General features: G+C 38.5%; 2 protein-coding genes across 2 annotated transcripts; both read left to right on the top strand.

Annotated features, from left to right (window-relative positions):
- Positions 1-4,863: 4,863 nt before the first annotated feature.
- mfsd4ab (major facilitator superfamily domain containing 4Ab) lies at positions 4,864-9,545 on the top strand. The gene is made up of 10 exons (XM_061057794.1): positions 4,864-6,179; positions 6,278-6,476; positions 6,695-6,934; positions 7,027-7,189; positions 7,766-7,881; positions 7,993-8,166; positions 8,480-8,627; positions 8,730-8,800; positions 8,895-9,015; positions 9,136-9,545. The coding sequence occupies exons 1-10, from the start codon at positions 5,950-5,952 to the stop codon at positions 9,219-9,221; spliced, it is 1,548 nt and encodes a 515-aa protein (XP_060913777.1). The 5' UTR covers positions 4,864-5,949; the 3' UTR covers positions 9,222-9,545.
- Positions 9,546-13,640: 4,095 nt separating this feature from the next.
- LOC132989940 (CMRF35-like molecule 3) lies at positions 13,641-15,888 on the top strand. Its single transcript, XM_061057885.1, has 4 exons — positions 13,641-13,735; positions 13,841-14,206; positions 14,556-14,607; positions 14,737-15,888. Exons 1-4 carry the CDS (start codon positions 13,678-13,680, stop codon positions 14,888-14,890), a joined length of 630 nt encoding a protein of 209 aa, XP_060913868.1. The 5' UTR covers positions 13,641-13,677; the 3' UTR covers positions 14,891-15,888.
- The last annotated feature ends 823 nt before the right edge of the window (positions 15,889-16,711 follow it).

Consider the following 16,711-nt stretch of genomic DNA (forward strand, 5'->3'; position numbering starts at 1 on the left):
TTTTGCATGCTTTTAGGAAGTTTAGGAGATAAAGGGCTTATAACCATTACAGCATTAAGCAGGAAAGTATAATTAAGCCAATACAACATGGCTCAACAGATTCAGTACATACATCCTCATCCATCTGGACTACAGAGTGGAAAGTGTCTCTTAGCAGTCATTATCATCACAGAGCTCCAGATGTGATCGGCTGCTGGGCTTTTAAGAACCCTGGGCGGGATTTCCTGATTGAAGTCATTAAACGCTCCGCTGAACCTAAACTTCTATTCACATGATATTAAAGCCTGGACTGTTGGAGGATAAGGCTTTACACTCAGTCCAAACATCAACGACACTATAAAAGCCCTACTGTGCACACATTCAAATAAAAGTAATAGTTCTCTTTTAGGAATCTTGACACTAATGGAGATGCATTCAAAGACATTTTCTGAGAGGTTCAGTTATTGTTTTGCTTTGCAACCCTTTTCCTTGTTTAAAAACGGCAAGTGTGTTCCTGAAAATATATTTTTTAGGATTTTCTAAAAACAATAAAGAGGGAATATTGTTTGAAAGAGGCTGCGACTTCACCCACTTGATTTGGTAACTCAGACTTTTGTGGCGTCAGATAAGCTTCAGATACTTAGTGAAATGTTTTCTTGCCCAGAATGAGGGTTTGGACCCCCGACCTTCCCGGAATAGTAAAACTTCAATAAACAACTGATCCAGTCGTGTGCTAACTTCCACGAGAGCGTAATTGTCTTAGCTGCTTCACCAGTAGCAGGTTTGAAAACAGAGTCTCGTAGAGTAGCCCTGGTTTACTCTGCCGACATGTCTGCTTGCATGCCACATATCCTTGACTCTATTTTGGGCCTGAGGAGATGTCTGGGAGGGGAGGGAGAAACTGCAGGCCATTTTCCACCCAGGACTATGGGGACTGACTGAGTGACTGGAGAAATGTGGATAGTTGACTGATACGTCTCTTAAAAAGACTGCCTCATGACCTGAGGAGAGAAGAGATGATCCCCTTTGTCTTGATGCATATTCTGAATCATGAAGACCTGCATGAGTTGACAAGTTATAATACAACCGAAGAAGTGTTACTTCCTCCTCCTCATAGGGATTGATAGACGGGTATTCATTTCAGGGGTCGACCCGATAACCGGCCTAGCTAATTATCTGTCTCGGTACCGATCGCAGATGAAAAGGATTAATAAAGAAGTGCGCGACTTTGACTCTGCTGCAGGTGTGTCTTCCCCTCTGGGTCTGTTTTATCTCACCACTCTGTCTCGTCGAATGTCCCGCCCACAACACATTCTGATAGGCTTGACGTCACACTGGTAACAGCCAATCAACACTGAAGCCCGGGTGCCATAGGAGAGCCGCCTGGAGCAGGAGGAGAGTCTCCAGTTGAGCATTTAAACAAAGTCTTGTGTTGGACTTTGTCAGAATTTAGAATTTGGAATATTACAGAGATTTTCAATTTTACTGTAAATGCATATCAGTCTCTTTAACTACTAATCATCAGTAACAGTATCCGCCCTGAAAATCCAATATCAGTTGACCCCTTGTTCATTTTGCTCACTATTATAAAATTGCAGTTTTTCCTCATTTGTTTTGGCACTTTTCTCAAAACATGTCTTTGTTTGAAACGGCTAAAACACGTAGCAAAACCCTGCAGTTTAGTCCAAAACTTTGACAGTGTGTTACCGAGGAGCTTCCACAAGCTTCAGAAGTTTTGTTAGATTTAAAGTCCATTGAGAAGTGAGTTTTCATCTCCTAATATCCAAACAGTCTGTTATTTTTTTTTTTTTAAGCTAGCTGTCTCCTTTTGTGTATAAAGGAGAAAATATTTTGTACACTGATGTCAAAGAACAAAGTATTCACATTTCATTGTGTAACGTGAAAGAGCTCTAAGTATTCCATTTGAGGGGAAAAAAAACTGTCTTTGAGAATTGCACTGTGTATCTGCAATAGTCCAACAACACAGAAGCCTAAAATGAATTATTAAAACATCCTGTCCCTCCTGTCTGTTTGACCAAACCTGACAATGAGTTTATCAAGTTGGCCAGCAGACTTTACTGCAGCTCTGTGTCAGTCCAGTCAAAGCACCACAGCAGAGTTAACAACAACACAATGTTCTTTTCTGTACTCAGTGTCCTACGTAATAAGAAAAATGCACTTAATTTGAAGAAAGAAACCATTCAACTGAGAATGCACCTATACACGTAGACAAAAAGATCCATGACATTTGCTCAAATGTGCTTAAACATTTGCAAATGGCAACAGAATAAAAAAATGCTCTTTGTGTTTTGCACATTGAACAAAGTTCTGTGAAGAATTTCAAAAGCTCTTCAGACAACTTTATCTGTCTTTGGAGGATTGTGCCAAAACAACGAGGAATAACACGCTATAAATAAACATCTCCATGAGCGTATGAGGGAGTACACCAGGCTTTGGAGGCATTCGGATATAATCCTTTCATTTACTCATTCTTATCATGAATGGATCCTCGTTCTTTTCCCTCAATGCTCACTGAACCCTTAAAGGAAAAACCCTGTATGTAAAGCAAATAGACGAGGTGAGAAAAGATAGACCCGTAAGATTATGATTCCTGTCACATTGTCCTGGCTCTGCCTCAGGCCTCCGATTGAGAGTTGGCTAAATGTCAGCCGATGGAGATGAGACAGAGAGCAGCGAGTCAATGCTGTCTTTGTCCACTTTAAACTCAGCTACTGATGTCCTGTGTCTTTATGTGGCTGCCATCAGAAAAACATGTGTCACACTGATATCTAAATGCTGTGTTCTGAGTGTGATTTAAAAAAAAAAAGAACGATCAATTTGCACCATGAATCAAAGACTATGGATTCATTTTTGTTTCTCTTATTGTTTGTCAGTTATTACTTATAAAGATCCACTTCATTATTGTGTTTTATGATTAATCAATCCATACAACTTTATTTTTATTGCACGTTCAATACCACTAAGAGCAATGAAAATCACAAACAGAAGGGAATAAATGCCTATTCCAGCTAAAAACAGAGGACACAGCCGACCTAACGCTGTACCTTTTAATGGGGCGTTCACATTTAGTAGATGCTCTACATCAGATCAGTCTGCCCCCCCCCCCCCCCCCCCCCCCCCACCCACACACACACACACACACACACACACACACACAAAGTGTTTTTCTGCTCTCAATCTGAGCAGAAATCAATTTAAAAACAGGCACCGAACCAGAGACAGTATAGGAGAAAAAGAATCAAACTCTTAACTTTGTTCATCTCAGCGATGACTGAGAATTCAAACCGACTTAAATACATAAAAGTGTGGTCACATAAATTACTCAACAACTAAATTAAAGGCCAGACTCATGAGGTACAAAAAATAAAAAATGATCAGAAAAAGCCATCAACAGAGGGAAGGCTGATTATTCTTATCTTAAGTTATGGATTAAGAAATACTAGAGCACCACCTAGTGTTGAAACGATGTTGAGAAGCCCCCTTTTTTTCCTCCACAATGAGTTTCATATTAGGCCACATAATAACATAAGCTCTACAGCTGCACGCTGATGACCCGATTTTCAAGTTTAGCACCAGATGGCTGATAGAATAGAAAAATAAATCAACAGGATTTCAGGTCAAATTCACTTTTGTAAAATAATTAAGTTAACCTTTCTGTATAACATATATCATATCTCGGCTAATGTTCACCATTTTGAAAGTAAGAAGAAACCAATCCGAAGATGCTAAACCAGGAATAAAAGTCCCAAAAACATGCTTCTTAATTCAAAAACTGATGTCCTACTTCGGTAACTTAGAAGTTACTGTTGATTTTTAACAACCGTCTCTCACTCCCCTTCGAGCAAGTTGGTTGACAATTACCTGAAGAAGTCATCTTGTGTTGCTATAGCTCAGAAAAGCGGAAGTGGATGTTAATGAATGCCTTTTGTATAAACACCTGTATTTCTCAGGGTTTAGTACCTGAGCAGCATTTCCAGCTTGCAGGGCTTGTTAGCAAATCAGTTACACAGTTTAGCTCTGCAGCCTGCATGTGAACCTGGCATGTAACATTTGAGGGACTCAGTTATAAGAAACGTTTTACGTTGCAGCATAGATATGAATCATACTTCAGTCTTTAGAGACAAGTAGACGACATACGAAGCTCATTTTGGTCGTTGCAGCAGCAGAAACAAGAAATTAATTGTATCTAAGATAATTCATATATTGCATAAAAGAGCATAGAATTGTACTTGGAAATTTGATTGATTCACAGATAAAGATTAATATTGTCAGCAGGCAAAAAATAATCATAATCAGAAAGGGTTTTATATTTTTTACAGGGCCATGGACTTGTACATTTAAAGATAACTACATTGACTTGTGTAATAATCATCCTGTAGTGGGATTTTCTGCCCTTTAGTTTCCTTATTCATGCCTAGTCGGAAGCCCATATTTGGCCAAAGCCACAGGTGCCTTTCCTTTTTGTAATCAGTGAAAGGATTAGGTATTACGTCTCTCTTCTATTCATACCGCTGGTGGTCAAGTAATACAACACAAAACTTACAACACAGCAAACATCCAGAAGTATATTTTAAAGAATAAACAGCTTTTTTTTTTTTAATTCAGAGATTACTGGAGGTCCAGGATCTGAAATATCTGAAGTAATGTCTGGGCAGGTTGACATCCATTCTCAAATTGTGTCAAGCTAAACATTGTAATTTTCTCAGTGGCCCTCCTGAACTTTAGACGGAGCCACACACACCTGCTGGCAAGGAAAGTCATTCAATAAATGTTGGAGAACTTCTCAAATACAACTTCAAGTTTAAGACATACATAGATAGAAAACTCTGTGAGTTTGTTCACGGTCACAGTGTACAAAAGAGCTAATGTTCAGATGTGTTGTAAATACCATAATGTTTACCCTGTTATACATCTTAGTACTTTAGTATGCAAACATTTGTTACATACCGCCAAACAATATAGTGTTTATTAGACTTATCAATTAGCATGTTGTCCATTGGTTTATAGATCACCGTTTTGAAGGCTGAATTGTGGAATGTGGGGTTATTGCCATCTCGGCTTTTGGAAGCCAGAAGTAACAGTATGAGGCTGAGAAAAATAGATACCAAAATTGTCATGTTCAGCTACTTGGAATAACTGACTTTAAGTTTCATGGATTGGACATTTAGACATTGGCAGAAATGGTAATAATCTACAAGAGAAAACTCATAGGGCCCCAACGAAAGGGATTTTTTTCTACTATTAAAAAATACTTAAGGATCTTGGTACCTAATGTATTCAAACCAAACTTGCTGCATTTGGGACTTTTAATGCCTTTATTGTAAAGACAGGACAGTACATAGAGCCAGGAGTCATGGACAGAGAGAGGAAGGAGCAGCAGGTCGGATTAGAACCCGGAACCCGCCCACTTTGACGACTGCAGCCTCTGTCCATGGGATGGTGGACTAACCACTAAGCCACCGGTACCCTGAAGTATTCATGTTGTAGGTGATTTTTATTGTGTCACAATGCTTCAGGGTTCGACAAGAAAAGACAAATTGTGCAGAAGATGCCGATGTGTCATTTTTTTCCAGAACGATACATTTTCCATTGATAAGGGTTGGTAGTAACCATGACACACAAATACACATTTTCTGGTAGCATTTCAACACAGTCCTTCACACTGCTAATCATTGACACAATTCAAATGGTCTTATTATTGTTGGAAGGATCTCCACTTCACTCATTAACTCAAGAGAACATCCTCTCCAGTTAAGCAATCCCTGGAGGAGGGAGCGTAAAGCTTTAAAAGAGATCAAGAAACGAACTGTTACCACAAAACGCATCGTCAAAACTTCACGGAGCAGCCGTCACAATCTGATATTTCTGTACTTTGAGTGTACTGCTGCTTAGTATTCTTGGCAGCCCTTTTTTTTTTTTTAGGGAACATTTGTATTTATTGAAGCCAAGATGTTTGTGGATGAGCGGATCCTAACTTTATTTAAAAGAAATGCCCATCACACACTGACCTACTGGAGCGTTTTCTTCAGTTTTGGACTCTGCATCGCCTTTCTTGGACCTACAATTTGTGACTTGCAAAGTCAAACAAAGTCAACAATCGATCAGATCACCTGGGTGTTCTTCTCCCAGCAGTTCCTCCTGCTGATTGGCAGCTCTATTGGTGGCATTTTCAAGAGGACGTAAGTATCATGATCTCACAACCCCTCAACTTTGCTGGTCTATCAATAGGTGATCTAAAAATGATTGACCATCACTGTAACGTTCTTCTTTCTTCAAGGTTGCTCAGTGCTCTATCTGCCCTATTTGTCTCTGCCCTCGTCATCTCTGTAATATTTGCCATCATCCCGCTCTGCACTAATGTTCTCCTGCTTGCTGTTGCCATGGCTGTGTCCGGGTTGGCGATGGGAATTATAGACACCATTGCTAACATCCAACTGGTGACCATCTATCAGAGGGACTCGGCCGTCTTCTTACAGGTGAAGAAAGCCTGTTTTACTTTTACCCTAGCCGTACAAGTACAGACATAAAAAGCTATTATAGAGCTCATGCATTGTTTCCTCTGCACATTTTGACAAATTAAAAAGGAAGAAATATGCTTAGTAGGAGTACTTTTTTTTTATCAAGATATGAGCCAATTATGTCTTGAAAACACAGTAAGTTATTTCTCTGGCCTTTGCATTCTTCATTTCTGCAGGCTCTTCATTTCTTCATCGGGTTCGGAGCCCTGGTGAGCCCACTTATTGCAGATCCTTTCCTCTCAGAGGCCGGATGCGGGAACAGCACAGGGAATGGTACTGAGATCATGCATCACGTCAGGCTCATGCTGAGACACACTCCGGTCCTAGATCACAACATAACTCACAGCTACTCAACCCATGTGGGAGAGGAAGAGTCCAGTGTGCATTATGCCTTCTGGATCATGGCCATAATCAATGTAAGAAGCTGTGAAGATACACAGTATTTGATGTGCAAGAGTCGAGTAACTTATTGCTTTTAAAAATGTGGATATATTATGTGCACCCTCAGTTACCCGTGCCCATTGCAGTCCTATTCCTGATGTATCGGGAGCAGCTGATCCCATTTTGCCGAAGCGGCACTCCTCAACTTTTGGACAAAGATGAACTAGCAATGGAGAACCAGCAGGGGGCAGAGGGCACAGAAGTGGAGCAGAGGGAACATGAAGCTGGAGGTAAATATGTGGAAAAAGAGTTTTATACAGAGTCTATCTATCAGAGGCTCTTGACAGTAGTACTCCTACTTAGTAGTACCTAGTACGCTTAGTAGTACCTAGTACGCTTAAATAGAATAGAATTAAATGTCCTATAAAAAATCATTATAAGATAATGTTAAGATGAATATAAACATTCTTATTTGGAGATTTAGTTGGGTTTTCAGGAAAAAAGGCAAAAGAAGGCATTTTCTCACATCTACATAGAGTTGTCCGACTGGTAAAGGCCGATGATACCGGCTTAAATGTGGTTTTGTGTATCAGAAAATACGTCTACTATAATCAATAAAACCTTTAAACCAACAGTATGGTGCTAGCACAAGGTTGAATATAAGTCAAAGCAAACGAAATGCCAGCCATCAGTATTTTTCCATAAATCTTGTGTATATTTGTTTCCAAACTTCTATAGGAGGAGTACTCGGTATCAGCCAGTACTTAAAAGTTAAGGAATCAGAATTGGTTTGAGGATGGAAAAATGGGTACGGGAGCATTTCTAGTTCTGCAATCTGACATTTATGACTTTGTGGTGTGTTACAGGTCATGGTGACATCTTTAGCTGCTGTCGGAATGATAACCTGCGCGGGCTGCCTGTGTCCTTCTTTATGATCCATATCCTTGGCGGGTTGGTGCTCTTCATGACCGATGGTATTGTGGTGAGTGGGCGTGCATTCCATATTCGACATAATAATTTAAGGAGGGAAACAAAATATTCTCCACTCTGAACACAAAAACAGACATAAAAAGAATCTGCCTTTTCCTCTCAGGGTACCTACGCTGGCTTTGTTTACTACTACGGAGTGGCCCCACCTATGTCGCTGCCCCCTAAGACTGCGGGTTACCTGGCCAGCATCTTTTGGGCTGCCATCACTGCTGGACGCCTGTTGTCCATTCCTCTCTCGTACCGTTTCCAGCCTGTGAGGCTGCTCATGTTCAACCTGGTAATAAAACATTTAGAGTGCCATGACATGATAGATGATACAAACTGATGTTCATATTCATCTTACTCTCACTCTTATATTTATCTTTATTTATTTTTTACTATAAGGGTGAAAAAAAAGGCTCTCAGAGTTTTTTAAGACTTCTTTTCACCGTCTAAAATGTTTGTATGGTGTCGTATATCCTGTATGTAATTGATTTTGAACCAGGACCAGAGTGCCTTATTTCCCTCTATTTCCTGTTCCAACATGTTCTGAAATGTCAATGAACTTCCATAAATCCTTGACGATACGATTTCCTTCTTTGTTTTTACAGGCGGGTGCGATTGTCACTGTGTTGATGCTGCTTATTTTCTACACCAGCAGCATCTTTCTATTTGTTGGCACCTGTTTATGTGGGCTTTTCCTCAGCAGCATATTCCCCTGCATGCTCGCCTATACCGAAGACATCCTGGATTATCAGGGTATGATAAAGTGTTATTGCACAATGTAAAAAAAAAAAAAAAATAGAATCAAACAAAGCAAGCAGATGAAATGAAACATACATTTATTTTCTTTTTCCGCAGGATGTGCAACGTCAGTCCTGGTGACGAGTGCAGGGATGGGAGAGATGGTGATGCAGGTTGTAGTTGGCTCAGTAAGTCTGATAAGCATCTTCCTTATTCTAGAAATAGAGAAATGAGGCTTCTACTTCATGTTCAGCAGTTTAAGGCTCCTTTTCTCATCCCCAGATTATCCACACTGAAGGCAGCTACAGCTTCCTGCTGTGTGGAATGATTATAGCCTGCATAGGTTTTATCGTCTTCTTTGGTCTCATGCTGTTCGCCCGAATGCACAGGAATTACCTTACAGGTACACTATCAATCTGCAAACATTGACACTGATGTTGCGTGTTTGTTTATATTCATTCTTCACCCCCCCCCCCCCCACCTCCATCTCCCCCCCCTCACCTTCTTTTCTGCATCCCGACAGGAACAACAAAAAAGTCAGCCATGGTGGAAGAAGCAGCCCCAGAGCAGGATGCATCTGCAAAAACAGAACAGAAAGAGAGCAGCTGAGAGGGACAGCAGCTGTGTTTTGTCCTTTACTGGCTACCGTATGGGGGATATATAAAACATCCCAGCAATTTATCATCAAAGACTGCAAATGTTTCACCAAAGTCTTACAATACGCATGATGCCATTCTACCTGTATTGTGCTTGAAATAACATGGTATTTGCATTGCTGATATTGTGCTGCTGTTAGACGTTATAGTTCTAGTGTTGTTGTTTTTTTTTCTGTTATGTGGAGAGCAGTCTCTCAATTAAGGATTAGTTTTCTATTTTTTATTGCATCAGAATTTTAATTGTATGAAAATAAATTAATATAACCTGTAGAAAACTAAACAAGTGTTGGTGTTTTCTGTGTTTTTCTCTTTGGCTGAAGTCTTTAGTTTGAGCAATGTTTAAACATGTTATTGCATATTTTGTTGGCCTATGCACAGAAACACATCTACTCCCTCACTGTGTAGTACAGGTAGTGAAACAACAATAACAGTGACGCAATGAGCATGTATACAGAGACAAATCAATCAATCTTTAGAAGCTCTAGAGTCTAGACCGTACTCTTTGTGAAACCTTAAATGTAACATTGTTTACATTCAATGTGGAAGGAAGGAAGGAATTTTTACTCAAGGAACTGGTACCTTGAGAACTCAAACAAATGTAAAATAGTCTGCCAGCCTTTGAGAAGTTAACTAGTCAATCTATAACTTCAGCTTTCAGGCCAGTTGTGACAATTACAGGAGCACTCAAAGGCCAGACTAGCAGCGCAGTGCTTTTGCTGCAGTTATAGAGTTGTTTTATTTTGTAGCCTTTATACATGTCACCAGCAGTAGGAGCTAAAACCATGATTATACCCTCAACTGTAGCTTCCTCCAGAGCTCCAGGGAGAGGGAATTTGTTGCCCTAGGTTGGGAAATCAACAATCAGCTTTGCAGCTTGAGATCCTCGGTTCTTCCAGTAGTTTTTGGCACAGAACATGCACATAAGAAATATAGGTAGTCATGGCTACAGAGCCAGTTTGCTCTTTGGGCATGTAAAGTTCCAGATAAACAATATCAATCCGTACAAAAGATGGATTTTGGTCAATTAAAACTGTCCAGACAACCTGGTTGTGAGAAGAAAGAATGGAAGATGTTGCTACCACACCAACATTAACAACCTCGTGTTAATCATTTAGAAGAAAGGGAGAGATTCAGGGGTTGCTCTGTTTAACTGGGATGTAGCTGTGAACATGACGCAATACATCACAAACAGTGCTTCAGTTTCTCACTAGCTAGGCTTGGGAAACAACAGAAGACGTGCCTTGTTTCTCTGCTTGGCCTCTCAAAGGCAGCTCTCATCTCGCTGTTGAATGTCAACAGATGTAAAATATTTACAACCAAGAGAACCAATGAATTGTACCAGGCTTATGTTGTACGTTTTTGTTTTTGCTTTGACGTAGTGTCCTTGAATTCAGCCAGGCACAAAAACCCCAGAGGTATCTATTGTGGCTGAAGAGTTTGTATTAAAACAGCTCAGTTTGTGAGTAAACCTATACCAAATAAAAAAAATTGAGCACAATGAACACACCAGAATTTAAAGGTTGAAATTTGATCTATGATTTGGCACATTTATGTAGGAAATATAAAAACCAACACAAATATCAATCAAATCTCACCACATGTGTCTTTGATATCCTGCAGTAAATTGTCTTCATTGAGCTTTATTCAAGCCAACTCACATAACAGCGGGGCAAAATCTGTGCAGACTGAAGATATGTGATACTGACTATATTTGACAACTCCAATCATGCTGAAAAAGGGGGTCAGTGAGATGTTATGAAGAGGGATTTGCATTCAAATCAAAATCATTTACATGGTGAATAGAATCAATAGAGAACGTATCTTATCATCTAGCTTCCACTTCAATGCAGCCTTCTTTTATCTTTAACAGTTTATGTTTATGATGTCAACAGAAAATATCTTGGTTATCTCAAAGGCAGGACCCAGAATGTATGCCATCGGCTACTCCCAAATCATCCTGTATGATTTTATTATAGTGGAAAGGTGAAGAAGTGGTGTCATTGTCTTAGAGTGGTTCAATTTAGCACCCTAAAGGACAGTCATTCACATATGATATGTTCTTTGATTTTTAATCTCAACAAGTTTTTCCTGCTTAAATAAAGTAATTACATTTTGATTGGGAAGCTGGATAGTCCAGCTAAAAGAAAGATCAGCTGACTGAGGAGGCTTCTTTCAAAACTTGGGTTCCCTAAAAATCAAACCACCACTGGTGTGACCACTGGTTAGATCACGCAGGAGTCACAGGTTTCAGTTCCAAAGATGTATTTAACTTGCTGCTTGACAAGGTGTACGTACACATTTGCATGAATGTGTAAATGTTTCTGTCTTGGTGTGTATGTCTGTGTATGTGTGGGTGTTTGTTTGTTTCTGGGAAGGAAGATAAACAAGAGAAAACAAATAAAAAACATTAAATCCATTCCTTTCTTTGTACTAAGTTAAATGACATACTGCTAATACAACACAAGTGTATGACTGTGTTAACTGTCCGTTGCAACCAAAATCACCAATCAAATATTATGGCTACATTACATGCTTAACATGAGAAATAACAAGCGGTTATGTCGTTGTGCGCGTCCCATGAGCAGAGGCTTGAGTCCTCATCGCAGCGGCTGTGGGTATGAATTCAACCTCAGCCCTTTGCTGCATGTCATCCCACACTCTCTCACCCCAACATTTTCCTGTCTCTCTTCAGCTGTCATATACAATAAAGGGACACTGTTGTGACCACTGCAAATAGTATCCTTAATATTCAGAAACGTACAGAATTTATTTTTTAAAAGAAAGATATAATTTCCTGATAAACAATTATTTGATTAAAACTAGTCTATGTGTACTTATAAAAGGTTAAATTTGTCATAAGGGAGGTTTTAAATAAAACATTTGTGCCTGAAGGTGTTGAAATTCTTCTCCTGTCTACTTATGCGTCACAGCTGCATGTGTCACCAGCCCAGTTCTGTTTTTCCTACGCTGGTTGACCTATAAGAAATCATTAGACACAGCAGTTTCCTTCTTAGCCTCAACAAATATAATAATATAAAAGAAATATGCACAGATTCTGATAAAATGTCATATTTTAGAATAAATCAATTTTTGGTGTAACTTGTTAGTTGAGCTAAACACAAACTGTTTTTCCCACAATCAGCTCAGACAACACTAATATGGCTTGATTGTTGAATGTTGACTGAAACAATTTAAAATCTTTGCTAGCTGTCAATATAAATAAAAGAGTCACGACTAATCTGCTGGTAGTCACTTCAGTCAGCGAGCTAAAGCATTAAAAAATGATCCAGATACCATAAAATATCAAATCCGACACAAACTGTGAGATAATTAAACTTTAATTTGTGTTTGTGGGACTGAACTGCAACTTCAAAAAAAAATGAACAACTTCAAACTGTGAATGTGATTTAGTATGCTCATGAAATACTGAAACCCTGACAAACCTGAAAAATGCATTTCATAGAAATGTTTAATCTTTAAAAGCCATCAAACCTTAAGCAATTTAAAATGTAAAGTGATGCTAGAGTGGCAAGTTAGAAATAACATGGATGAAAGCCTGAGGAATGTTTAGAATATGGAGCATGTATAATTAAGTATCATCAACACATGAAATCAAGGAATATAATAATACAGAAAATAAACACCCAAAACTAAAAACCAAATGCAAGCTTTCCTCCTGGGTACATTAACACATACTTACTAAGGGATTTTTGGTATGGTAGCTAGCACTCCATTAATGAAGTAAGAAACAATTGACATCCCTCACATAAATAGATACACCCACATACATATGCACACATACTGTCGTGCATACAACTGCTAATATACACACCTGGAAAGGGAAACAGATCAATCAAATCACTTTAAGGCGCACTATTTTACAGTAGTAATAGACAAACAGACAGATGCAGAAAAGGGTTATGGTTCAAGTTCATCCTCACTGTGACGGATTTCTCAACACCGGTTTTGGTGAGAAAACAGGAAGGATCAGATGCAATGCATTGTTGTGAAAAAAAATGCAAACTCTGCAACCTTTTCATTTGATTTTCATATTGTAGTCTTAAATTTAAAAGGCATTTCTAATTTACACAAAAGTAAGTGATAAATCCCAGGATGTCTGGCTCTTAATTATATTATAGTATCCTCTGTGAGTTTGGTCTTTAGCACCACCTGCTGTTTAAGTAACAGAACTGGCCTTACTTTGCCCACCACAGATTTTTACACAGAGGGGCATGATACACAGGTGGACCTCAACTTAATATTTCCCATATAAACAGAAGCCTACGCAAGTTAACATTGCATGTCACATCAACCACAGTGTTGCACAACCATGTGGAGGGTAATAACAGGGAGAGGAAGTCTCTGCACAGGGAGAGGAAGTCTCTACATGCTGCACACTTCTGCTTCTCATGATTCATTCTGGTCCCATCATGAGGACATCAAGGACAGTGCTTGGCTTCTTCAATGGTAATATCAACTTTTAAAAAATAACGCTGTAGCTTTTAAATAAATAAAAAAAAACTTGAAGGAGTTATTGGATCATATCATATTTATTGTTCTTGTATTTTGCAGCTCCAGTCCTCTGTCTCCTCTGGCTAACTAAACATGCAGTGGACTCAGCTCGGCTCTCGGCTCCAGAGGTGGTAACAGGAGTGTACGGGGGATCTGTGACCGTCTCCTGCCAGTACGACCAGAAGTTGAGAAACTACACAAAGTACTGGTGCAAAGGGCTGGTGTATGAGCATTGTGAAATTGTGGTGAAAACACCCAGGAATCGATACAGTGACAGAAGCTCCATTGCAGACGATAAGGAGGCCGGAGTCTTCACTGTGACGATGACCTCTCTCAGTAAAAGTGATGAAGGCATGTACTGGTGTGTCATCTCAAGATTTGGAAGGAACAACCACGCTGGTGTCCGGCTTCGACTGTCCAACCCAGGTACATGCAGTCAAATGTTATAGTAATCTAATTTTGTTAGCACATGTTTATTTCTGACCCAGTAAGACAAAAAGATGTATGACTTATTCAAAGTTGTCAACCAAACTTCATGCACATAATGTGTTCTTCTCTTTGTATTAATACTACTGGTAGAAATCAACCATTTGTTATCCTAAAAAGATCCTATTTGAATTTGTCTGTAAAATCAAATTCCTTTGCCACAGATTATATTCAATCAAACCCTATCAGTCCAATGTGATTGCAAACATATATACATCTAATTCCAAAGAAAATCAGTTGATTAGCCCATATGCTGTTTCAGATGTTTAAGTCAATTGTTCTTTTTCAGTGATATCAACAACCACCATAACGCCTCCCCTCATGACACATGAAGAAATAAGGTGAGGATTTAGTGTTCATTACATTACAACTGTGTATAATATCAGTGATTAATGAACATAAATACACTATATTGTACAAAAGAAAGAAAAAATTGTAACCACAGTCAATTTCTGTTTGTTTCGTGCCAGTTGGTGGGCGACTCTCCGTTGGATCCTTTTTATTTTAATGTTGGGTTGTGTGGTAACAACACATATCATTACATGGAGGAAAAAAACAGGGAAAAAAACATGGCCGAACCCACAATTACAGAATCAAAACTCAAACATTTATGAGGCAGTTTAGCAAAATCTTTATTTTATACACTTTTCAACTAGGCCAGAAACGTTTTCCTTATCTGGACACTGAATCAGTAGGCAAATTAAACTTTTAAAAATTAACCAATTTAAAAAGTGGCTAAAGTTTGAGACTCTTTTCCTTCACTTTTAAATGTTTAAACTACATTAATTTCAGTGACTTAACATTGGCTGACTTAACGTTCCACCCTTTGAATATCCAAGTAGCCTTAAAGCCCTCGGCTTTTATTTAAATTATTTGTGGATGTAATCCAGTATCAGTAGTTATAGACATTGGGGTTTTAACCACCTTTTTATAGAGTTTTCTCAAAATCATAATGGTTGAACCAACTCTTGCAAATTCTGCTTCATGTGAAAAAAAAAAGGATAAATAATGAAGCTGAATTGTAGTGAGGAGCTTTTCAGCCTTCGGTTGATTCAAGATATGCTCAAAAGAGATTGGTTTCCTAACATAAATACTCACACACACATGCTTATTTCCTCTAAACATCGAAGGGGCCATCTAGGGGGGTTCGACACAGTGTTCCTCAAAATGTATGCAAAATGGTAACATACAAATTCATTCAAAGCTAAATTATGTGCAAACTCTGCAGGAAGTGTTTTATATGCTCTAAAAGAGGCAGTGGTGATTTATGATTCTTGTCAAGCAAATTTTATTATCAAGCTGACTCTATCTGCTACAAATTACACAATAATGTCTGCTGGCCTTGGCGTAGAATATATTAACAGTGTAATAGCCCCTTCTGTAGCATGCATTTAAAGTTTGTGTCAGAGGAAAGTATTTAGGATGTGGCACTGCTTTGGATACCATTATAATTTGTTTTTGATATTCTTTCAACCCTTTATGTTCACATTAGTGAGTTCTGAGTTCTATAAGTTTGCATTTATTGTTGTTTCCATGTTAAAAACTGTATACTGTGCAGTTGTTGTTGAATGTAATGAATGTTAAACTTTGTTATACATAAATAAAATGTTGTCTAATTCTTATTTGATCTCATCCTAAAACTAGTTCAGCTGAATATAAAGAACATGTATGATATCCCAAGGTCTTCTACCTTTTCATGTAGATTTTTTTTTACGAGGAACAGACTTTGTTTAATTGTATTTTTTTACTGTATTGATTTGTAGAAATGTACAAAAAACAAACATACAACACATACTAATGGAAATAGATACAAGAACATCGTCAGAAAAAAAGATAATAATAAAAACTCGTTAAAAAAGTTATGAATAAACATAAATGATTGACAGATTTTTTGTTGTTATTAAAACAAGTGACTCAAATAGCATTATAATTACATTTTTTTAAAAAAGCTTAAAAGAGGGAGTTTAGGTAAGAACTTTGGCCTTATGAATATACATTTTTGCAAATGAATAAAGAGGTTCACAATAGCACACCGTTTATTATCTTTACATGTCAAATAGGTGAAAACATTTGATCTTCACAGGTATCAAGAAGGTGACGTCAACACTTCTGCTGCAGAAACAAACCTCGCTGAGCAGCTCGTGTCAAGACAGCCACCATACTTAGAGTAAAAATACATTTCAAAATAAAAGCACGTAGGACGCGTGTGAAGAGTTCCACAGTCAAACGACTTGTATAAATGAATTGCACAACAAAAAGATAAAATGAAAAAAAAAAACCCGCATTGATATTTGTCACCACTTTAGTATCCATCAAGCAAAAGGTTTTGAAACGGAAGCTAAAAATGTTTAACTTTGAAGGCGACATCCGGTGTTTTTCTGTTTAGCTTGATCATCAGAGTGGAAGTGAGACTTAGCATCTCACTGACTGTAGCTGGTGCCAACG

This window comes from Labrus mixtus, chromosome 15 (genome assembly GCF_963584025.1).
Source record: "Labrus mixtus chromosome 15, fLabMix1.1, whole genome shotgun sequence".
Taxonomy (NCBI): domain Eukaryota; kingdom Metazoa; phylum Chordata; class Actinopteri; order Labriformes; family Labridae; genus Labrus; species Labrus mixtus.

Excerpts from the sequence above, each read along its gene's own strand:
- mfsd4ab (XM_061057794.1), top strand. The coding sequence starts at position 5,950 with ATGTTTGTGGATGAGCGGATCCTAACTTTATTTAAAAGAAATGCCCAT. Across the intron at positions 6,935-7,026 it reads GGATCATGGCCATAATCAAT|TTACCCGTGCCCATTGCAGT; the intron begins GTAAGAAGCTGT and ends GTGCACCCTCAG. Across the intron at positions 8,801-8,894 it reads TGCAGGTTGTAGTTGGCTCA|ATTATCCACACTGAAGGCAG; the intron begins GTAAGTCTGATA and ends TCTCATCCCCAG.
- LOC132989940 (XM_061057885.1), top strand. The coding sequence starts at position 13,678 with ATGATTCATTCTGGTCCCATCATGAGGACATCAAGGACAGTGCTTGGC. Across the intron at positions 13,736-13,840 it reads AGTGCTTGGCTTCTTCAATG|CTCCAGTCCTCTGTCTCCTC; the intron begins GTAATATCAACT and ends TGTATTTTGCAG. Across the intron at positions 14,608-14,736 it reads ATGACACATGAAGAAATAAG|TTGGTGGGCGACTCTCCGTT; the intron begins GTGAGGATTTAG and ends GTTTCGTGCCAG.